The sequence below is a fragment of the Taurulus bubalis genome, assembly GCF_910589615.1.
Source record: "Taurulus bubalis genome assembly, chromosome: 14".
Lineage (NCBI taxonomy): Eukaryota > Metazoa > Chordata > Actinopteri > Perciformes > Cottidae > Taurulus > Taurulus bubalis.
In genome coordinates, this window is record NC_136602.1 from 6920728 (window position 1) to 6945249 (window position 24522).

Below are 24522 nucleotides of genomic sequence, written 5' to 3' on the forward strand. Positions count from 1 at the left end.
TGTGTAATGGCGGTCAGCTTAAATGTATTGGCACAGCTTCAAAATGTATTATAACATAAAGCTTTAAAGTTTAATTTAAAAGGAGTTACATATTTTGCAGTAATATTCAATACCAAATTTCAACTATGAAGTATAAGAGTAACACATATAGTGAAGGACACAGAGAGAAAAGACAACATATGACAAAAATTGGAATCCAATTACTAAGAGATTTCTTTCTCTGACGATTGATCATAAACTTTCATGGATTAAAAAAAACTTGCATGCTTAAGGATGGATAGATAAGATATTTCTCTCCAACTGGTGATTCTTGCCAATTTGTTGGGAAGCAACTCAACTCAGTGGTTACAACAGTGGTTAACTAAGATGCACCAGAGCCATCTATATTAGTATTGAACTTGAACCATGTGGGGAAACTTGTATTGACCGACTAATGGAGCACACAGACACACAGGTAGAAAGCTAAAGGCACCAGACCTTTTCACAGGTGATCCCCAGACTGGCCACTCTCTTCTGCAGGCTCTCGTTGTCCTTTTCCAGCTTCTGCATCAGAACCTCCAACTCTTCAGCTCGCTCACCCTTCTCCTTCACCACTTCAAGCTCCTTACCTGCATACAAAAAAAAGAAGAAGAAGAAGAAGAAGAAGAAGAAGAAGAAGAAGAAGAAGAAGAAGAAGAAGAAGAAGAAGAAGAAGAAGAAGAAGAAGAAGAAGAAGGAACAACCAGAATGTTAATCAAGTAAATTCCAAATAAAAAAAAAACAAGGAGCTTGAAACTGTCGAAATACTGATTCCAATGAACCACAAACACAGTTCAGAAGCACGTCGCTTACGGAGCTGTTTCCTTTCAAACTCGATCTTATTGAGTTTGGCGGTCGTCTCGCTGATGGAGTCGTGGAGAACGCGGTTCTCCTTCTCCACATCCTTGACCCGGGCCTCTGCACCGACCTGGCAGCGCTGCCGCAGAGACGACACCGTCTGGCTCAGGTGCTTGTTCTCCTGCTCCACACCCTTCAGCTGGAAAAACAGATATCATAGATGTAATGGTCATGTTTAAAGTGATTGAAGCCAGTGAAAAATACTTCAAGTCCACATGTTTTTGCTACGACTTCATGTGAAATGAATTCAGCTTGCTGTGATCAACTGGTTGTATGAGAGATTTAAGAAGCTTCTGCTTCAAATGTTCCTTTAGTTTAATTAGATTAAATAATAAATAATACTAAATTGTCACCACTAATCTGTGAGAGCAGCTCGCCGTGTTTTCTCTGCCTCATCAGAGCCATGTTTTTACAAATCAGACGGTTAAAATTCATTAAAGGTGTCAGATTTGGGTCCAACAGCTACAAAGTCCCTGCGGACACAGCGAGCGACTGCATCTGGGCCACAGAGTAAAGAGTCGATAACACATAGTGGTAGTTCCATTTAATAGCTCTTAAATTCAAATGCAAATCAATTGCACAAAGATTGCTCCCAAAAGAACTCTGTATAGACTTCGGTAAATTACACAGCTTCGTCACTTTCTTGAGGCTTTCTGGAACGAGAATCAATGATGGTTTTGTGGAGTGAGCAGCGTCTATGACGCACGGTCTCAAAGCTCCGTTTGTCTGAATGTGCCGGTGCATCCGACCATAATGCTTTTCCAGTACACAGGATGCAACGTTAACATTATTCCAAAGCACACGAGTGCTTGATGTGATCATCGTCTCTCTCAGAAAAGTTGTTCTCTATAACGATTCTCAATTCTGTAGATAGAGGAGCTCAGGATCTACTCTACTCACTCTTTCTGCAGCCTAGTTCTCTGCCATCATTACGGTTATTATTCCTCATTCAGTTAGACCTAGCGTTTCATTTTCAATGAATGAATGGGAAGTTGTGTGAATCCTGTAAGGTTGTGGATTTACTGAGCGTGAGGCAAACAGCTGCAGCAGTGCTGCTTTTTTTCCCTTTCACAGTCGGATATCAATTTTCATATCCGATGCATTATCAAATATCTTTTGTAGAAATAAAAATATATAATTTTTGGGGAAAGTTGTGAATAGATTCAGAATTTTCCCCCCATCCCCACATGCGTGACAAAAATCAAGAATAAGTGACGGTTATTTTAAATGACCATCTAGTAATGGGATAAACTTCACAAATTAAATCTGTGTGTGTGTGCGTGTGCGTGTGTGTACCTGTCTCTCAGAGTTTTCTCTGAGTGTTTCCAGAGTCTTCTCCAGTAAAGCCTTCTCCTTCATCAGGTCAGTGCTGAGGGATTCAGCGCTGCGGAGCGACTCTCTGTCTGATGTCAGTTCACTCCCCAACTGCTCCAACTGTAAACAACGATGAAGTCACATTGTAATCTCAATTGGGTTTTCATGACTGAATCAAATACTATATAATATCTGATTCCCAGTGGCAAAGAAGCGGGTGCAATTATTAGTCTGTTACAAATGTATATAATACATCTGTCACAGCTCTGCAGAAAAATGCACGCAAGTTAATGTATGGAAGCACTCAGACAGATTTCCATTAAATGAGAGCGCTTCTGTTGTTCACGTCTACCAGGAGCTGCATTCACATTTTAATGTGTTTTGGCTCGAAACCTCAAGTCACTTGGAAATAAATTTCCCCACTCTGGATTTTCCCTTTGTGAGAGAGAAACACAATTTCATGCTTTTTATTCAGAGGGCACAGAGAGAGGCTTATGTTTCTGAAAATAGCGGCGACACTTCTCTTAGCGAGGGGCGTTTGGGTGTCAAAGACTGGAAAGAAAAGGCAATGCAGGGCTGTCTGGATTTACAGCTTTGCTTTCATCCCCCTATCCACCGCTCTCTACTTCTTTCTCTTTCTATTTTATCGGTGAAAAGGCCGAAAGCCAAGTGTTAAGGTGATATATTATGGACGAGTGCTGGTCCAATATGCTAATGTTGGTAGTTAAAATTAAACTGCAATTACAACCACTGACGTGAAATGTAAAAAAAAAAGAAAGAACTAAAATGAAGCCCAGGGCGACTCTACAAAAAAAAAAGAAGCGTTGGACTGAGTATCAGGTATATTAGTAAGTAGAAAGTCAATGATGTCATACATTTCTCTAGAACAAATTAAAAACTGTAAATTATTTAGAACTTTAAACCCAAACACACAGTCCAGCTTACTTTGTGGTTCAGTCTCTGGTTTTCCTGGTTGACTTTCACCAGTTTGGTCACAGTGTCCTGACTGGCTGCTCCTCTCAGCTCCTCCACAGTCTTCAGCAGGGTCTGGTTGTCTTTCTCCAGCTTCAACAGGCGGCTGGAGGTCAGCTCATTCACCTCCTCACCCAGAGACTTCTGAGGGGCTGAGTCAACGATCAAACAAATACAAAACAATTGAATCAATGTTCTGTTTAGACTTTTGGTGTTGAAGTTAAAACCACAAGTTCACTTTGGGACTAACTTCAGAGGTCTTAAAGCTTTTAAAATGCCATTTCAACACGCACACAACACAAAGTCTTTATCCAGATCCCTGGCTAGTTAAACCTCTTAACCGCTTTTATAATCCAAAACACACAAATTATCCTCCGAGAGCCGCTGAATATTAATTACAGGTCCTAATTACGTGGGAGGAAAACCCAGCGGAGGTTGGCGAGTGCAGAAGGGGCCACGGGGATGACGCCAGGGCCAAGAGCCAATGAGCAACCTGGTCTGTTGGCCTTCTGAAGCCTTCAAGCTGGTCAAGTCAGGTGACCGTCAGCTGCGTGACACTTTAACTCAACATCACATTCTTAGCTTTCTTTAACACCCCTCTGTTTATCTTTCAGTCAGCATAAACAATCCTGTTCTCTGGTTTTAAAAACATTCTTGGCTCCATCATTTTCTTACCTTCAGCCAGTTCTGGCGTCTTGGACAGCTGCTCCAGCTCCCAGCCCAGATGCAGGGACTCGTCCATGCTCTGTTTCTGGGCCATCTCAAGCACGAGGTTCTCCTCCATCAGCTCCTCCATACGTTTACGGTCCATGTCCCGCTCCTGGGAGATAATAGAGATGGACGGTGGGTTACGATAAACAAATGCTGACCCCTTGACTGCTGAAATGCCCGTGTGCCTTTTACTCTGATGTGAAGCCCAGCTTGACTCGCTCCAAGACTAGAAATCATCTCACCATCTCCAGGTCGTGGATCTTGGATTTGAGCTGCAGACTCTCCTTCTCAAGGAGGTGCAGTTTGTCGGAGCGGGTCCGGGTCGCATCCAGCTGCTCCTCCAACATGCTCTTAGTCTCCAACAGGACCTGGTTGTCCTCCTTCAACTCCTACAGAAACCACCACGTCAACAGAGAATACAAGTGAAACAACAAAACAAAAAAGAAAAGGGCAAGAAAAACGTTTGTTTGTATATTACTTTTAATATCAGCACTATTACTAGAATCAGAAGTAACGGTATTAATAATAAGACTATGACCAGAAATGAAAATCACCAAATACTGAAAATAACTGTGTCTGAAATAACTTATTTAGTTAAACATCCAAATATCCAATTGATATTAAAATGTAGATGCTATGTATGCATGGTGAGCAGTTGCAAATACATCCCTCTGTAATTCAATGCATCAATTTACAGTGAAAAATGACTACTGAAAAACCCTTGCATCATGACAATATGCAGCATGGACAGTGGTTGGATCCTTGTATACGAGTCACATGTTGCTTGCACACCGTTCACAACATGGCCAGTTTGAACTAAAATGATGAAGACATGTTTACGTATCAAGCAACAACTAGTTGCTTTAATATCAGCAACACGATGCTGAATCATCCCTGCGGTGTCCTTTAACAAACAGTCGTGTACCTCCACTCTGGCCTTGTAAAACTCAATGTCGTGAAGTCTCTCCTTGTATCGGCTCAGCTCGCTCTCCATCTTGTCGACGCGGATGGCTTTCTCCCTGAGCGCGTCCAGCTCGTCGCGGTAGGCCCGCGCCGATCGGGCGTCCGACACCAACTGGTAGCTCTGCAAGGAGTTGACAGCCAAACGTAGAGCAATGAATATGTGGAGCGCCACATCTCTAAATTGAGGAGTCCCCGTGAACAAAAGATGTGAGAGCAGATATACAATCATGAATCAAAAGCTACAGTTGTTTTTACAAGTAATCTCGGACGCCAGACTGTTATTTATTCACAGGTAATCTACCAAAGTCGTGTCCGCTACATAAACAGATAAAGAACAGAACAAACTTGACACACTATCAATTACCACAAGCACGCATACGCGTCCTCCGTGCCCTGAACTTATCCACCTTGTTTACAGCATCTAGTTTGTCAGCCTGCTGCCATCTTCCAAATCAAAAGCCGTGCGAGGCTATTGCTGGGCTAAAGATAGCTCTAATAGCCTGTAATGAGCTGTAAAGTCACCAGCTAGCTGATTAAAGCCTGGCAGCGCTGCAGACATTAAGGACTAAGATAGAGGAGGGCACAGCAGGTGAAGGGAGGATGAAGTCATATGAACCTTAGTGTGTGAGGATCACTGTGACTGAGTTGCAATACCTCTTGCTGATGCCTCCTGAGCTCCACTTCCATGTTATCAAGCTCCTGCCTGGTGTCCAAAAGCTGCTCACTCTTCTCCTCTCTGAAAAAGAAAGCGGGAGGGAGAGGAGTCAAACAAGGAGAACGTGGGGGGGTAAAGGGTGCAGGATGTAACCTAGAAAGAGGAAGGACAGACAGAGAGAATGGCAGGAGGTAGAGAAAGATACAGGCAGAAGAAATGATGGTGTTTTGTGTCTCTGATTAAATGGTACACTGAGAATCAGGGGCCACGTTTCTCTGTGTGTGCGTGTACCAATTCAGAGTATTAAGGACATTCCTTTAGGGCCGTTTCCATTTCACAGCTAAATCGTTTAATGGGACCAGCCTATCGACATAGTTACCCGGAAAAAATACATTGGCTTCAGCATCTTTACTTTTAAGCATTTTAGTTTCAGTTTTCAGTCGGCATTTTGACAATTGGGTTGTTTCCATAAATGATTGCTATTAATATTGCAAGAATATAGAGTTGCAGCATCAGACAGAAGAGTGAACTAAAGACTCAACTAAAAATATGTGTAGGTCATTGAGTCTGTATATTTCATCAGATGAGAGCTCAATTTGAGGTACTATTTTCATTCTAGATTTTATAAGATGAAGTATTCAGGCTTCTGAAACTACTGTTTGCAATAAAAAACTATCATTATCGTCATTGGACTGACCTGTGTTCGTTCCCCCCTTATCCCTTAGACGGGAAAAGGGACGTAACAATCCCGTTCGGCATAATAGGCCATTGTTGAAAAGACAAAAATATGCCATTCACATGTTGATATCAAGACCTCAATAAACCCAATAACCCATTCCCGTATGTAAAAATAGCCCGTTGTGTCTGAGCTGTGACGGTCGTGACACAATGTCTTTCCTGTGTCCTGCCTTGAATTCAGCTACAAATAAACAGCCTTCTTCATCTGAGTCAACATGGCACACAATGACAAGCAGTGAGGGGAAAAGACAGCAATAAAAGTAACTGTAGAAAAGTCAGAGTCCTGTGACTACTTCAGGGGTAAACATATGCAAATCTGCCCCTGAGGCGCAAACCCCTTATGTCCCTCTATTCTGGAGAATCCTTAACAACAAATAAGATCAGAGCAGGAGAGAATAAAGTTTTACATCGGATTGTGCCGCGATGTGTTGCAAAACATAGAATTAAATGCGACACTCTTCCACCCTCAATAGCAGGGTCCTGCCATCTCACACGCCTGTATCCATTCATTAAAGTGACAGTGAATAGGGAAGCTTGACATTTGCTTTGTCTGTGTGAGTGTGTGTGTGTGTGTGTGTGTGTGAGTGTGTGTGTGTATTTTCCCAGCTCCTTCCAACCATCGAGGAGAGAATGTGGCACACCGCTTTGAAGGAAAACGACTGCATTCCTGAGACGCTGTTCCGTCTGTCTCTCTGTGCGTGTGCATGTGTGTGTGTGTCCCTCTCTTTGTGTGTCTGTCTGTCTGTGCATGAAACTGCAACACTGAACATCTGATGGCCCATTTGATTACAGCTCTCTGGAGACTCAGGTTGCATCTCAATAAGCAAAAGGCATTCTTCTTTTCCTGTTTCCTTTCATTTCTCTCCTTCCTTCCGCAGTTAACGTTATTTGGAAAGTAGGAGTCGACAGGCAGGATCCATCTTCTGTTTCATCCCCACACACACACCCCTCCTGCAGCCCCGACCCGTCTCTCCCCCCCCCATGCCCAGATCACAAACACCTGTCAACTTTAGAATGGCAGATGAGCTCTGGGCTCATATTATGGATGCAGCTGGCTCTTCTGCTTATGGTAATGGTGGAACAAGCGCTGCATCTGCACAAGCACAGACACAAACACTTGTATGCACTGCTGTACTTGAAAAGAAGGCAACCTTTTCCAGGCTACTACATGTCAAACTGGTAAATCTTAATATTAATATAATCCATATATTTCCATAACCCCACATTCTTGGCCTTAGTGAAATGGCAGATAATGGTCTTTCTTCAAGCCAACAGAAAGGCCACACACACACACACACCTTTTGTGATAAATATTACCAAACATTTTCTCAACAATATTTTTTAGCTGTTTCTATAGTCAAAATGACAATAGCATACCAAGTACTCAATTCTAGACTCAATAAATGACTGATTTAAAATTCCATCAATCAGTCTTGAATAAATTGGCTGTAACCAATTCCAGCATAATGGGACATCACTGCCTTTTACCTCAATGAGCTATTCATAATTTGTAGTGGTTAAAGATCTACTGGCATTCAAGTTGTATTGGCTGGTTGACCCCAAACTCAGAAAGACTCGACACTAACTACAGTAAATGGTTGATTGTTTGACATTGCTACAATTCAGTTAATAAATTCTCAATTCAGTCCGTTTATCAATTTACTTGTTGTGAAAAGATGTTCATGCTTCCAGTTTATTAGGTTGAGCAATCTCAAACTAATGCAGTAATGAATGCTATATCCATGAGGTCATGGTATAGTTTGTGGTGCTGTTGAACTACATTGCATTGTACAGAGAGGCGGTACTGTCATTTAGAAAAAGAGACTGAACATTATAACCTTCATGAAGGTCGAATGTATTGCACGACTGTTGAATTAGACTGCATTAGCTTTAGCGTGGTGAACCTAATAATATCCCTGACTGTGCTATACATTTATATTTAAAGCAACCACGGGACTTTGAGAGGTGAATGAATGGAAGCAGTACAAAATACATTTTTGTCCTGGGAATCGGGTTAACGCTCACGCTGAAGAATAGCGTCTCTACACATGACCCCAACTGCGTTTCATACTGTAGCTATGAACTCTGTCTGAGCTTGAACAGGAGGAGGGAAAGCAGCCAGAAAGCAGTCGCTTTACTCGACATTAACAAACAGACCACTGTGGGACCACTGAACCGTACAGCCCCCCTGGCTCTAACCTGGTCTCCTTTTGACACACAAACACAAGTGTGCACACACACACACACACACACACACGTCTATTTGTATGCAGAGAGACAATATTTGTCCATATGCACGAACCCAGACACAACACATTCCTTCTCTGCTTGAGAGAGGAAACTGCATCATGTGAGCAGACTACATCAGCATAGACTGACTTTAAGCCCTTTTTGTTCATTTTCTGGCCCTTCACAACAACAAGTAAACAATACCATGGCTACCAACAAACAAAATAACTCATTGGCTTGTTGGGTGATGTTCTATAGCCCTATATAGGCCGACTGAGGAAATCATAATGTGGGTCAAGGATGTATAAGGGAGGTGTCTACAGTGATGAATGTCAGACCTTTTCAGCACAAGAACGAGCTCAGGCTCAAGGAAAGATGTGTTTCAGTGATCATGTGACCAAGCAGAGGTTGACCTGCACTCCGGTCTGAGTTACAACCAATTGTTAAAGAACCATAAAGTTTTGTTAAATAGACAATGGTATGTGTGGGGGAGAAGAAAAAGATCTCCTGCAAAGTACAATGGGCAGAATGACACAGCACTCAAGTATGATCAAAGGCCTTTTCCAAATCACAGGGAGATAAGAAATGAGCAAGATAACTCGTTTAAATACGTTTTCAGATGATGAAGATTCTTCTACACTGGGAGTCAGATCCACTCAAGCATGCAAAGGATTCCCTTGAAGTAGGAATGACGCGTTATCTGAGCTACGACACAGTCAATGAAATCTAATCCACGATTAGTTTCAGCTGGGATTTTAATCTTGCAAATAAAGGAGGATAGACTGAAGTACACACCAGCTCAGGCTCCATCAACACATTCAGTAACAAAACAGAGCTGAGGCCAGCAAGTCTGATACATTAGATGTGGTGTTTGTGTAACATTTAAATACTTCCTCTTGATCAGAAGGCGCTCCCTTCCTTCTAACTGGTCTGGGTTGACCATTAAGCCTTTGTCTGGCAAGGGATTACAGCACTTTAAAAAAAGGAAGCTCTATTATTCATAGGCAGAATTTCAAAGGCCTTAACAAGGTTTATGTGTGCCTGCGTGAGCTGCAGTGTGACATCATAACAGCCTGGTCTTATGTGAGTAATGGAGATGTAGGGAGGAAATGGACTGCTGGTCTCCACGACTTCCTCTCTGCATCGTCACCGTCTTAAAGCCTCATGTTTGAGGCTTGGATCATGAGATTTAAAACTCCCAACAACAATGAGGAGAACACACTCATAGTGCGTTCCCGTCAGAAACGTGGTGAAGAACTACAGTCTGCTTAAATTATAGCCTTTATATGACCTAAACACTTTTATAACTTCCTGATTTGTCCAATATTGTTTAATTAGAGGATGTAACCAGTCAGGTCTCCAAACAGGAAAAACACACCATCCAATGCAAAAACTATGACAAAGATGGCACACAGTAAGTAACCTAAAGGTGAAACCGATGACTATAAAAGAAGCAAAATGGGAACTATGATAGAAAACAACATTAGGTAAATAGTTCAGGTCCAATTCCAGCAAATGACCCTTTTGTGTGTAGGTCTTGAGTTCGTCTCTGGTTAACCAAGAAGGTATATTGCCTGTTTTTCTGCATTTTATCCCCTTTGCCCAACTTCAGTAATGTTTTTCTTCCAGCTGATAAAGCCGGGGCACTCACAGTTCCTGTCGAAGGCGTCTGATCTTGGCTTTGGCATCAGCCAACTCCACTGAGAGGTGCTGTCGGCTTTCGGTCCTCCTCATACTGGGAGAGTCACCGGGAGACTGGGTCGGATAGGGAGCCAGTGGAGACAGCTGCACACAGTCTCTCTCCTGGGTTAACTCCACTATAGTCTGCACGGAAAAAAAGAATGGGCAGGTAGTGAGATTTCTAGCTGTATAGATGAGTACAAGAGCCCGTTAATAGAAGTCCGTTTTTGACTCAATAAGAGAAAATACTCAAAGAGGAGAGTTGATACACTGATTCACCCAAAGCACCCCCACGAACTAAAACTACAACATAGGCACGAGGGCAAAAAGTACACCTAAAGTCCCACACACAGCCGATTTTGATCTATTGCCCCAGAAAGGAAATGGGATTTTAATTGAGAGCGGCTGGACGACAGAGTGATAATCTGGAGGCTATTACAGCCCCTAACACACACACACACACACACACACACACACACACACACACACACACACACACACACACACACACACACACACACACACACACACACACACAAGATCTGCTATCATCTGCACCCTATGGGTTGGAAAACTCATTTAATGACGCATGTACTCAAAGTAAAAAGCACACACACACTCCATCCATGAGACCGTTAACAGTTTCAACCCTTCCTTCCTGAGGCTGCTCTTTTGTGGTAACATGGAAAAAAAGAGAAAAGTTTCCACATAACCCCAACTAGAAATAGCCCATCATTTTCATCAGTGAAGTTTTGTTCGAAGAACTGTAACAAACATTCAGAAAAACCCACTGCACAGAACCTCCCCCCACACAGACACACAGAAACATTATATAAAAAACACACTTTACTGGTTTCCTGCCTTGTCTATTGTACCTATTTATTGCTGTTGGGCTTATGTTGCTTTAGTGATAAAAGGAAATTCAACACAGCTCAAAAAAGCAATATTAGCCCTCCCACACACACACAAATGTAATCTCTCATATATATATATATATATATATATACACACATACATACACACACACATATCTGTACGTATGTTATTACCTCCAGCTGTGTGTCCCTGTCATCCACCAGGCGTTTGAGGTGGAAAGCCAGGTTTCTGGAGAGGCTGTCCAGGTCCTCAGGAGGCATTTCCCCACTTTCCAACCACTGCAGGTCCACTACGTTCTCCTGATTATGAGTCACCTAAAACCACAAACATCATATCACCGATTGTTGGAGAGAAGTTGCATTCATGACACTTTGTAGACTGAACAAACGTACATTAGATGAATGGTAACAAAGTAAATGAGGTCTAGGAGATGAAATATCTTAATTGTCTCCGATTGGAGGAGAAATACCTCTTGGATGTGGGATGCTATGGCAGCTTTGGTGTCAAAGTCCAGAGTCTGGATACACTCAATGTATTCTTCCTTCTTCTCGCACTGTAAACAGAGGTGGGAGGGTGAAGAAGAGAATGAGAAAGGCATCTGAAATGTTACAGTACAAGGTGGGTTGGGGGGTCAATGGGAGGTCAGGAGAGCAACATTGCAGATACGGGACAGACGCTGATCTGATAAACATGTTTCCAGGAAGTTGTATTGAGGAAAGAAGTCTCGTCTTCAAACGTGACAAATCTTCTGGATCCGACAAAGATCATTTTCCTCTTTTGTAGCAGAAGATGAGATGAGAACAGAACTCAGCACCACGGAGGTAAACTCTTGTTCACTGTGTGCCAATTCTTACTCTGCACCTGGTTTTTGATTACACAGACTATTAAGAGTCAGTCAGAGTTGCACGCATGAATGCAACTATAGTGTCTTTTTACTAAAACAATAGAGCTGGTGAAAGGTCTACTATGCCCTTGTCTGAAACGCAATAACAGGAAAGCCATTTTTTACAAATTATTTTGTCAAAGGGGAGCAAATAGCTGTCATCGAGGGAGGGCGGATCAAACAGAGACTGGCTTTGGAGTTAAATTGCTTCAAGATGACCAATAAAAGTAATGAACAAGTATGCAACTAGCTCAGCTGAAGCCCTTCCCAACATACGAAAGGTCATGGGGAAGGGATCATTTACAGTATTGCTGAATCATGAGACACAAGCCCAAAATGCCTCTCAGACTTTGAACTTGTAGAACAGAACCGGCTTGTGGCCTTGGCTCTGGCCCTTTTAAACCTGACTACTTATAAATATATGAAGTGTGTAAGGGCACGTTTGCAAGCTGTAGTTTGTTTGGTTAGTCTAAATCAGACTGATATTGATACTTTTGTTTTTTAATATTTATTTTGGTTCGGTTTTACATTGCACAAATACAAAATAACTTTTGGTTCACTTCCAGCAATTGGTTCGGTTCTTGCTGCAATCAAACTAAAAAACTGTTCCCTAGGAAACGGTCGGAGACGAACCCCTCGTAAGTTGTTTCGGACCGGTTGTTTGGTCTGATTACTGCCTTAATCACTCCCTCAACGAACCGCACCAGAGTTTAATTAAAACGGACTAAATGCCGGCTTATGAAAACACCCTTAAGTGGTTAAGTGGATTAAACTGCTCTTACCTGGACAGCGCAGCCTAGTAGTAGCAGCAACAGTTTTTTCATCTCCTCCAGACCTTGCTCTAAAGAAGGAAAAAAACACAAAGACAAAAAAAACATTAAATCTGTCTCATTTCAGCTTCTGTGGTTTGATAAGGAGAAGGCCAACAACGCAGAGGTTAGTGAATACATTCTATTGATATCGGTCAGAAACAGAGATCTGGTGATTGATGGAGGGTGTTAGCAGACAGGACTACGGTATATTTGTAAAAGCCGTTCTTTAAAATCAAGTCCTACAAAGTGCTTCGTAATAAAACAGTCATCGTTTTCAATTAGAGCTCTAACATTATCAAGGTCAAAGCAGGTGTTTCCTAGACAGACGGGGTCTTACTCATCGGCACAGTAGTTGAGTAGCAGCCATTTACACAGAAAATAAGATAAGATATAAAAACAGGGATGAATGATATATTCAATAATAATACTACTAAAAATACAAATAAAATAACTGGATGAAAGAAAAAAGAACAGTATTAATTTAGGAATTAAATTAACTTAAACAGTAGAAGTGCAAAAGTGCAAGTATGTGTGTGTATATTAAGTGTGTGAGGTGTAAATAAAAACATCAATAACAAACAATAGGAGAGTGCAAAAATGCAAATTATGTATGTAACATGTGAATGTGAAGTGTGAAGTGTAGATAACCATAAACATGTACAGTGGTTTTCCTATAAAAATGAAAATAAATCATTCTTAGTTTGTTTCAATTCCCTCCTCATGAATCCCCTTCTCCAGCAACAGTCCCACCATGTGTCCCACAGTGTAGATTGTTGACAGATTTAACTTCCACGTGTCGGCACATATTGTCAGAAACGGCTGAAGCCCACAAACAGCTGCTCGACAGGCCTGAGCTCATCTGAGGGATTTGCTCCTGGACAGCAGTAAACCAGGTGGTGCCTGTGTGTGTGTTACACTGACTAAGTGGTGTGCTATATATGCAGGTTGTGAGTCTATGTCGATACCAGGACTCGGTGTTTCCCCTTGTTGGATCCTCGTGTGTGTGTGTGTGTGTGTGCGTGCGTGAGATAAGCCAGGTCCTCATGTGGCCCAGGGGGTAGTGAGTGCGAACACTGTCCGGCTCTAATAATAATAATAATAAGAAGAAGAAATCCAGATTATTGACGGCATGTTTTTTTCTGAAGGGTGGTCTGTTTGCCGCTCGGTTTAATGGGCCAATCATCAGCTAAACGGCAGCCGTACAGGAAGACGATTCTGATCTGACGTTACAATTTGTGGGACTTTCCGAAAGATTTAAAATCTAATCGGAAGAATGAAGCTACTTCTCAACATCGTAAATGCTGGAGAGAGGAGTCAGATTGTCTGTGTAAAGCGCCAATTTAGAGAGCGGCAAACGGACGACCAGGCAGCTGCTCTGGGAAAGCTCAGTCTGCCAAAACAAAAAGAAATAGTAAATAAAAAGTTCACAGGATTTTATGTACTTGTAATTTTGTCCTTTGAGTTTACAGAATCCTCTTGACAACCAAATACATCTCCCTTCTCTCATTCTTCTTGAATCAATAGAAACACACAAGTCAATGTGTTATTGAGCAATCAAGACCTGGTTGTCATGATGTGGCAGGTTTTTAATGAATCGTCTTTCAGATGCGAAACCAATATTATACTCATGACAATTAACCCTTGATCATAGGCGAGCCAGCAGTTTAAAAGGGCAAAAACAGTAACGAGAGAAAGAAATCTGCTACGCTGATCTCTGGACTTAAAATGTCCAATCGGTGATGTCACTGCAGGTCATTGTGCATTACAGCTGGTGGAAAACGAAAGCTTTGTAGCAGCAGCCTTTTTCCTCTGCATGTGATTTCACTGTTGATGTCCACAAGACTGCATAATGTTTGGAAATTCAGCTGTAATTACAGCAGCCAAGGAAAGAAGGTGACTTTGTTTTTTCTACGTCGAAGGGGGAACTTTCCAGCTTTGGGTCGGACATTACAGCTAAACACTTTTCAAAGAAAACATGTACTAGTCGGTACAGGTAATGGCGTCATCATATTCCAAGAGAAGGCAATTTCTGAAGCTGACAATCAGACATATGTTTATGTTTGTCACACACTACCTCTGTGTACAAACAAGTGCAACACCATGAATGGCTAAAACTATTATCCCCATTTCTAAAAGATTATTATCTTTCGTTCCTCTCTATGATGGTAGGTTTTTTTAACCTACCTTTAACGTCTGACTAGGAAAAGGTGTTTTGTAGTTGTTACAAACCGCCACTCAAACTAGTCATTTTAAAGCTTACCTGCCCCTTCATGAAGCCCACTCCTGCTGCAGCCATCCCTAACTCGATTAAATAACTGCAACCGCAGAGAACTGATTGTACCCAGTAGCACCCAGACATAGATGACACGGCTTTATGGGTGTTAACTGGGACACTGATGGAAAAGCTCAAATGAAGACTCGAGTTTCTTGCAATCTATCCACTTTGGAAAAACCTCATTTCCATTCCGGCTAATATGGTGGAGGGCTATCAGTTAAGAGGATGTCACCGTTTTATGCCTAGTCAGCAATAGAAAATCCCTAATCAGCACCTGCATTCAGGATACGAGAAGAAATATTCAGCATATGAAGAGAATAAGAGCAAAATTGGGCCTCAAAGGTTGACGATAGATAAAACGTAATTCTCAAAGCCGCAGGGCTTAACGGTGCACTATTAGAGCTATAGGAATCTATTCTGGTCGGGGGGAATGGATTTAGCTCTGCAAATCTACTGAAGCAACATGGGAAAGATAAGGACCCTCACAGGATAAATAATTTATACAGCTAGAGAGGGAGACATGGTAAGAGGGAGCGATGAAAAGAGACAAAAGAGGGAAAGAACCACAGAGCACAAGCAACAAAAACACTCGGGAGGGATGTAGAAATAGAGACACCAAGAGAGGCGAAGAGGGCAGGAGGGAGGCAAAGAGGCAAGGTTGAAAATAGAAATCTCCCTCTAGCAGGAGCAAGGAGGCGCTCCCATCCCTCTGCTAGCCTCCTCTTTTCTCCCTCTCTCTCTCCCTTCTCACACACACACTGGCTTCATCCACCCATCCTTCCTTCCTTCCTTCCTTCAACATTGTTACACATCATCTGCGCCTCCCGAGTGTTTGCATTCACTCATCTAGGCTTCCTTTGTCACCTCCTCTCCTTCCTCCCTGCTTTACCCTCCGAGCAGGAGACAAGAGGTCAGACGGACAGCGACTAGCCCTTCTTCCTGCAACGCCATTGTTCATCTGTGTGTGTGTGAGGATGTGAGCGAATAAGAGGAAGAAAAATCTGGCTGCCTGCATGTGCAATCAATTGCTACAAGCCTCTCTCCTGCCATGATGAATAGAGTCATTCAGGACCCGATGACTTGCATGTCAGGGGGTGAAAATGGTGCAAGCAATCTGATATCGCTTTGACGGCATGCCAGAGTATATTAAGCCCATCTCACTGGGGCAGAGGATGGCGTTGGCTGGACCGTATTCTCTGATTATTTCAGAGGCACGTGTGTTTTTTAAGACAAGATAGAAGGTCAAGAGATGTGAGCAACAATGTCTGAACCAACCCAGTCTGCTTTTTACACAAGAATCACTGACCCGTCTTATCATGAGGAAGCAAATGATAAAATACAGAAATGCATATTACTCAAATTTGCATTTTCCTCTGTTTATCTTCACTGACCCATTCTCACAACTTTCAAAGCCAACCCAGCACTTACATCTTCTCAGTCATACACACACAAAAACAACTCAGTCCATCCCATTCTTTCCTATGGAGACACAAGACACCACGACTCTGTGTCAACAGAGTGCACACACACACACACACACACACACACACCAAACATCCGCCTACACACATGGAACACTGTTTCAGGCCTGCGTTTTTTGCTGGAGAACTTAGTCCTTTGCACACACACACACACACACACACACACACACACACACACACACACACACACACACACACACACACACACACACACACACACACACACACATATAACAGTCAAGTTCCTCAGTTAATGTTTTCTGTCAGCTGCCAACAGTTGTCTCTGTTGTTGCTACTGTTAAAAGAAAAAGGATTCTGCTCATTGGGAGGAGCTTTCAGCTAAAAACATGGTTTGATCACGTGTTTGGCCATATTTATGCATAGTGGAGAGAAGATGTGATGTTTTCTTTAGTCAGCCACAGTTGTAGACTGAATCTATGAAATAACAATAACATAAATGACTGCAAGTGCCTTGAGTGAAGCAGTTGCAGTTCAAGCAGCAGACATTTTGGGGCTGGCAGAGTAAGCAAACGTATTTTGAGGGGAAAGATGTTTTCAGAAGATCAGACCAGATGACAGACTAAACAAAGGAGGTACTGTTTGCGCGTGTGTGTGCATGTGTGTGTGTGTGAATGCTCACTAAACATGACTTGCATGCACAAGGGAGTGTGCGTCTGCATCTCACTGTGCGTGTATACACAAGGCAGACTAAGGTAAAGCAGAGCCTGGGGGTACTACAGTGCATTCCCACTGTTCAGTTTGGAACACAGCCCACCCCCACAAACTAACTAAACACAAGTACACACACACACACACACACACACACACACACACACGTCCCCTGCCCCCTAATGAGAGCATAATAAAAGCCACATGGCCAAAGACTTTCAGCTGGCAGACGCTAAGCCAGAGTCAGCATCCACAGCCACCGCTGGACTGACTGACTGACTGATTATCTGACAAGCCAGAGGGTAAAGGGCAAAAGGAACCCTGAGGAATGCCGTCTAATACTTTGTCTGCTCTGGGCCACTTGATCGGAGCTGCCCTGCACGCTCATCCAAGTCAGGTCAACTTCAGTATTCACTTCAGTCATCTGTGAGGCTGCAGATCGGGTATTTCATCTTCAGAAATGTGCTGCTGTTGAGTCTTACTTAGAATAACACAAACATTCTTAAAACTACTTATGAAAGTGTGGGTTTTTTTTGCAGGGCACTGGTAGATGTTTTACCTCTCAGGTGAATTATCAACAAAGTCATCCCTGCACGAAAAAGAAAAGCAGGCAATTCGATGCGCGTGTCCTCACTGCGGCCTCTTATCGTTTGTTTATTTACCCTTCATGCCTGTGGGGGAGTTTGGAAATTAAAAGAGGCAACTGTGACCATGGATAAGCGATGAAAAGCCCAAAATAACAGCAACGGCTGTGGGGAAAGTGTGACAAAAGCAGCTGAGGGAGGACAGAGATTTAGAAGCCATTTCATCTGCTTAAAAAAACAAACAGGTAAGAATATCCTTCAACAAGCTTTGCCAGCTGAGCCTGGGAACAATTCACTCTGAAGAGCTGATGATTACATGTCCACACAAAGGCTATGAAGCTTTGTGTGGACCCACTTTTCCAAAAAAGGTTTTCAAAAACACCAACAAATCCAATGACCTTGAAGAGGTAAAGTTTTGCAGTGCAATCCATTGTGCCTGTAAATGATCTAAATGTTTCCCCATCACATGGTTCTCCTTTTATCCAGACAATCATTTTATTTCCACAGCCATGATGAAAAATAAAAAAAAAGGATGGCCTGCTACTAGTCATCTTATCTCATCTCTTACCTCACAGGCCTCATCGGGGTCACATTGGGATATCAGGCAGCAGCCGGGGCTGCAGAGGTCAAGCTGCTCAAACATGTTTTCACGAAATGCAAACACTTGACACTGCACTACTGTTGCGTTGGGGCTGCTCAGACAGATCAGATGTCTGCGGAGATGTCAGGAGGTCGACGCTTTTGCGGCAAAACGGTTGAATTAATTTAACACTTCAGGTGATGGAAGTTAGCTTGCCTTCTTGTATCCGTCTTCTTAGAGCTTCAGTAAAACCAAGGGCAAAGTTGTGGTTTTACTTTTATTTGTTCTTGTAAAAAAGACAGTGACGCCAACAAGCACCGTCAACAGGGCTTTACAGCCTCAACATAGTCACTGGATAGCAAATTGGACTAATTAACTGCTTTTTTAGAGCCTTCTTAGAAACAATACGTTATAAGAAAACTGTTTGAGTTACGCCATAAAAGTCCTTTTGTTTTCAAAGGAAACAATTTTAGAAACTTTAATTTGCCTTTGTTTTAAAAGACTACTGTTACTGTGTCCTTGAAACCAACCCATGCATCCGTCCACTTCCCATCACCTCAACAATACAATCAGCAATGTTCACTCTCTTCTTTGAACTCCCTTCTGATTCTGCCATCAAGTTTGAATAGCGATGGTTATGAAGGACTCATTATCACGTTAATAGAGAAACAAAGAAAGCAAGTGGCTGGAAAATGAATTCTACATCCAGAGAAAAAATGGCTTGAATCATCAAAGCAATGGATAATTAAAAAGAGGTCTCTTGTTGCAATGTTGCTGATGTCTGATTAGAATGCACGTGTCCTCCGTGTGAACTGTGCACATTCTTGCTGCTCAAGTGATTCAACTTGAGGAATGTCTTGAAGCAGATATGAATATTATTGTTTTGCTTATGTTTAGAGGCCAAGAGCACTCGCATGTAAAACAGCATTGGCCAAGGTATTAGTCTGCTTAATATAGTGGTTGCATTGTTCAGCACACTGACACTTACCAGACAGAGGGTTGCGTCCCAGTACCAGCACGTTTGGTAAAGGCATCATCACCAGCTGCTGGAGGGTCTCCTGTCACACAGAGAAATGAAAAAGGGAGTCAAGAAGAGAGATCACGATGTAGCATTTTAAAATTATTACAGATATGAAAATGGATTATTTGAGGGGAATTTGTCACGACAAAAATATTCAGCTTTTCACATGTGTACAGTGTTAGACTGTTGAAGGGGTGTAGACTTCAAATGATTATCGAGACAGCAGGTGATGTACATTCATGTCTTTATATAATTATATTGACTAATCTTCGCTCTAACTGACATGATTCAAAGTGCAATAATAGCAATTAGTTGCGGTGCTACATTATAACATCTTCGATGGAGGCCGTCACTCAGCAGCAGCCTGGTAAAATATGTTTTTGCGGCCTTGACCTTTAGAGCAGTACAAACAAGTCAAAACCACAGTTGTGTTGAGAAGAAAGGCCGGCTTCTTTAAGGACATGAAGGTCACCCAACTTGAATATTTCATGTCTGCTCGCTGCCATCAGGGGGACAGAACTGCAGGTTACTGCTGATGTCTTGACAAAGAGGCTTATATAAGTACGGGGTGTTGGAGAAGCCCCGCCCCCTCTCCCGCCATAACCAGCTGCCCTATGCATATTGCATTACCTCATCATGGAGGTAAAGCGGGGCATCTGACATCACATGGTGGTTTTGATTGGTTGAAAATAGATCCACAACTGGGATTATTCTGAGAATGATTGAAAGCAGCGACCAACTAAGTAGAGAGAGCAAATTAATTCAACACTGTATACCTAAAACATCTTCTACATATTTGAACTCCCTAAAAATCCCATTGTAGAAGCAGAAACGTTCCAGGAATAGAAAAGGGTAAACCACTAATACTTGCCAAAAGGAGGACGCCGTACTTAATAGGATTTGTTTTACCGTCACGGATTTATCTAAAACAATATATCTTCTTTTTCTAATCTGGAGACAGAAGCAGCGCTGTTCTTTGCTGAGATTTAGCACCTCACTTTAAATTAATGAGTAGGTTGACAATCCCCTATAATTACATAATTAGAACTGTAGTCAATATTCATATACACCAAATTAAGACTTGTACAAGCAAAAAACAATTCTAATCATAATGGTAAACTCCTTAACGGTGGTTTTAATAAACATTTGCGTTACAGTTCCTCTTCTCTCCTATAAAAATGTGTTTGTGCACAATGTGCTTGTTGTTTGAAGAACATAAATATGTCATCAGTTTCCCACGTCAAGGCAAATGTATTTAATACACAACTTCAAATTCATCCTCCTTATCGGGCCTTGCAGCAGAGGCGACTGATGGACCAAACCTTTGTTGGCTGTTTGATTTGACGCAGAGACAGAAACCCACTGGTTTATAGAGGAAGCTGTACAGGGGGGGGGGGGGGCGCAGATTTCCAGTACATCACTCACATCTGGTTTCAAGCAGATAGTAGCACAGAGTGACAAATAAAAAGGAACTGCTACAAGATGTGTTGTATACTGTATTGTGTACGTGGTACTTGTGTATTTTGGGGCACGTATCATGAGGTGGGATCCATGATGTGTGTGTGGTAATTTGAGCAAAAGGGTGAATGAATGTATTCTCACATTGTCTGCAGTTTGGGTGCACGGACACCAAATGTATTCAGAAGAAGCTTCTATGACCGAAGGTGAAGATCAAAGTTCGGGCTGCGCTGATCGCCAGTCACAGTTATTAAATTAGGAGCATGGTTGCCACGTTTTCTCCGTCATGGTGATATCAGCACTGACCCCATTTGCCCCATCTGTCCAGCTCTGTTTACACTGGTGTATGCAGGGTCACGCAGGGTCATTGACAAATAGAAACGGTCTGCCAGTTCCAAACCAACAGAACATAAATGAGCCTATTCGATTAAGATCTTTGAGTGAATCACCGGTATGTTGGTGTTGTAAATAGACTCAGCCTTTAATCATCCGTTCTACCAGTAAAGCGAAAGTGTTTTATAAATACATAGACATCAACACATAGTGATGCCAAAAACACGCACATCAATTCTGACATTATATGGTGACTGACACTCATGGTGAGTAAGAGCGGGTCAGACAGTTCCAGTCAGAAATGACCAAGCTGTCTTTTTGTCTGATGACTGAGACAGATTGACTCAACTAGCGTCAGGGCAGAGTCATCAGCGGAGCTCAGACAGCCACAGTTGGCGTCTCACAGAAAGGCATTTGGTGTGTGCCTGACAGCCAATCCGCCGCATGCACAACTCATGACAGCCGCTTTGGGCAGAATTAGCACAGACTATAAAAACGGCAAAGAAACCCAAATCTGCATCATCAAAGGAAAAGACGGACCCTCATATCTAAAGGCTTAGAACTTCACCCGAGTTGGTGTTTAAAAAAAAAATCAATTTCAGAGAGAAAGAGATTTGACACTGGCAGATCTTGCTCTTGTGCAAACTAGCAAACACTTTTAGCATTGTAGAAAATGATGAGTCACCACAGAGGAGAAAACGTCAACTGGATCTTTAGGCAACAACACACGTGCACTTTCTCTCCTTCTCCACAACCACCTGTCCCACTACTGACCACGGCCTCCCATCAACACATGCTCACCCCCCCCCCACACACACACCTTCAATGGCAGCATGTGTTTGCTGGGCAAGCACGACATTTTAGGCCAGGCCCTTTCTTTTCTCAAATCACCAAAATATTCACAACACGTTCACACTGCTAAGATTTAAAGCATGCATCTTTTACTGAACACAAAGATAAGGCAAAACTGCATTAAGGGCTTCAGTGGAGGTATCAGTTTAGGAGTTGGGATAATCTGTACTGTGCAGAGTCGTGAGCTTACAGCAACACGATGCCTTTTCCTCCCACTGAACGGCTCTTACGGCTCGTGTTCCTCTGATGTGCCCGGGTGTCAGCTTGTAGCACTATAGGAATAATGGAGACTAGATTCTTTATAGCTGTTCAGAGTGTGAAGACCACGGTGTTTTTCCTACAGAGCACGGCACCGTCACTGCTTGAGTGCACAATGTCTATATTCTATGCCATATGGAGAGGAATATTAAATCACTAGCTGCATAGCATAATGCTCCGACTGCTTATGGACCTAGAGATATAAGGAAATAGCTCTTGCTTTGGATTGGTTTTATTGGCAACCTTGTTTTTTTTGGGGCTAACAAAGGCATGCAAGGCCAGCTAACGTTATCTTAACCGCATTCATGAAATGGATGGATGGATGCATTACTAATATAAAACACGTTGCGTGTTTTTGCTAGTCAAATAGTGGCTGTACATAAAAGGGCTGTATTTTTGAAAGATGTGGGTTATAACATGCTTTGAGGATTAGCTGCAGGCTAATAAAGCTAAACTACAGCAGACTAATATGCCTCTTGGATTAGCCGGCGAAGGCTTAGCTCTCATACATAAAACATGATGGACACTGCGGGAGGGAGACCAGCCACCACGCTGATCATGTCATGGTGATGCGCTGGAACACACCGACAGGCATGCAAGTGTGCACACACACACACACACACACACACACACACACACACACACACACACACACACACACACACACACACACACACACACACACACACACACACACACACACACACACACAGCTTTCAAATGGAAAGCTCGACTGTAGCTGTGACAGCAGAAACGTCCTTGGCTCAGTCGCTACGTATGTCACTCTCCACTATGTATCCATATCTAATTCACACATGGGGTAGAGTCAGCCATTTATGTTTTCAAAAAAGACATTCACATAGTGGAGGAGTGAGCGAGTGATGATGGAGAATAAAGAGAAACGGAATGGGGAAAGGGAAGATTGGGAGAAAGAAAGCTGCAGCTTTGATTCCAACACTTCTCACTCCAGGCACGCAAGGCTGCGCTGCCTCCTCTCCTCTCCATCTTTTCCCCCTCCCCCCTTAGCCCCGACACTATATTGCTGTATTATTGATTCCAGCAGGATTCACAGCTCCTCCACACTAGCTCTTCTTCCATCCCATGGAGACATTTAGACTGATAGAATGAGGCGTTGGTTAAAAGGGAGAGCTTGTAGAACACAATGCTCATTCAATATATTTTGTGCAAAGAGACGTGGTATTGGGCACGTGCCTTTATGTTAATGTAGCAGCTTCACATTAGCTATGCAGGTCTGTTAAAGTGATATACTTTCACAGAAATATTGATCTGCCTCGTCCTCCAAGGGCTGCTCCAACATTTCCTCTGGAAAGGAAATCCCTGACATCCTCAATTTAAAAAGTCATACTGAAGAATATTCTTTAAATGCCATTATGAGGGAAACATGCAAAAATTATTGTGAGGTCTGCATCCTGCTCTATTGTAATAAACTAGATGTGGGCTGAATGGAGGTCTGCTGACAATTGAGATAATATTCTGCTGATCCATCAGTTTGGTAGATGACAGACAGACACAGACACACACACCTGCAAATGCAATACATGGCAATGGGTGCCAAGATAAATAGTGCATGTGCTCTTACAGTAGGAAAGTGTGTAAGTTTGTGTTAAAGTGGTTTCAGTGGAAAGGTTCTTAATCTGTGTCTGTCACACAGGAGCCCTGTCTGTTAAACTAGCCCAACACACACACAAGTTCTGCTGCCGACAGATTTAACAGGGGACTAATTGTACTGCCACTCTGTGTGTGTGTGTGTGTGTGTGTGTGTGTGTGTATGTGTGTGCGCGCAAATGATGCCTGAACCCTGAAAGCCTGAAATCACACCCATTCTGCAGACATGGAATGTTACCATAGAAACGAGGAGATGGGTTTATTTTCCCCATGCTAGGGAGTCTGACACGCATGTACAAATGTGTGTGTGTGTGTGTGTGTGTGTACACACACACACCCCTCCCCCTGGGTAAGGCACTGCGGACTTCTCTCCTGCTGAAAAACTGCAGAGATTATGAACTTGAAAAGGTTATTACCACCAACAAGAGGAAGGAGTGTTCTTCCTCTTTCTCACACACACACACACACACACACACACACACACACACACACACACACACACACACACACACACACACACACACACACCTGATATCACTATACGGCCCATGAACTGAATCACTGCGAGGAAAGCTTGTCCTGCTGTTCGACTCTATAATAGACCCATAAGAATACAAAGAGGGATTTGCGCACTGCGGTTCAATATCCCTCAAGTAGCCTATTGGACAGAGGAAAA

General features: G+C 42.7%; 1 protein-coding gene across 1 annotated transcript in view; it reads right to left on the reverse strand.

Moving 5' to 3' along the window:
* The window catches only part of ccdc88ab (coiled-coil domain containing 88Ab), a gene marked incomplete at both ends in the record, with an annotated part of 59749 nt that overhangs the window by 16747 nt on the left and 18480 nt on the right, over window positions 1-24522 (reverse strand). Inside the window, 13 exons of the mRNA XM_079230158.1 lie at window positions 478-608; window positions 832-1015; window positions 2173-2310; window positions 3136-3314; window positions 3838-3982; window positions 4116-4262; window positions 4799-4957; window positions 5491-5572; window positions 10110-10282; window positions 11188-11328; window positions 11484-11567; window positions 12680-12738; window positions 19287-19356. Of these exons, the coding sequence (XP_079086284.1) occupies window positions 478-608; window positions 832-1015; window positions 2173-2310; window positions 3136-3314; window positions 3838-3982; window positions 4116-4262; window positions 4799-4957; window positions 5491-5572; window positions 10110-10282; window positions 11188-11328; window positions 11484-11567; window positions 12680-12738; window positions 19287-19356 (1692 nt within the window). The remainder of the gene's footprint in view (window positions 1-477; window positions 609-831; window positions 1016-2172; window positions 2311-3135; window positions 3315-3837; window positions 3983-4115; window positions 4263-4798; window positions 4958-5490; window positions 5573-10109; window positions 10283-11187; window positions 11329-11483; window positions 11568-12679; window positions 12739-19286; window positions 19357-24522) is intronic.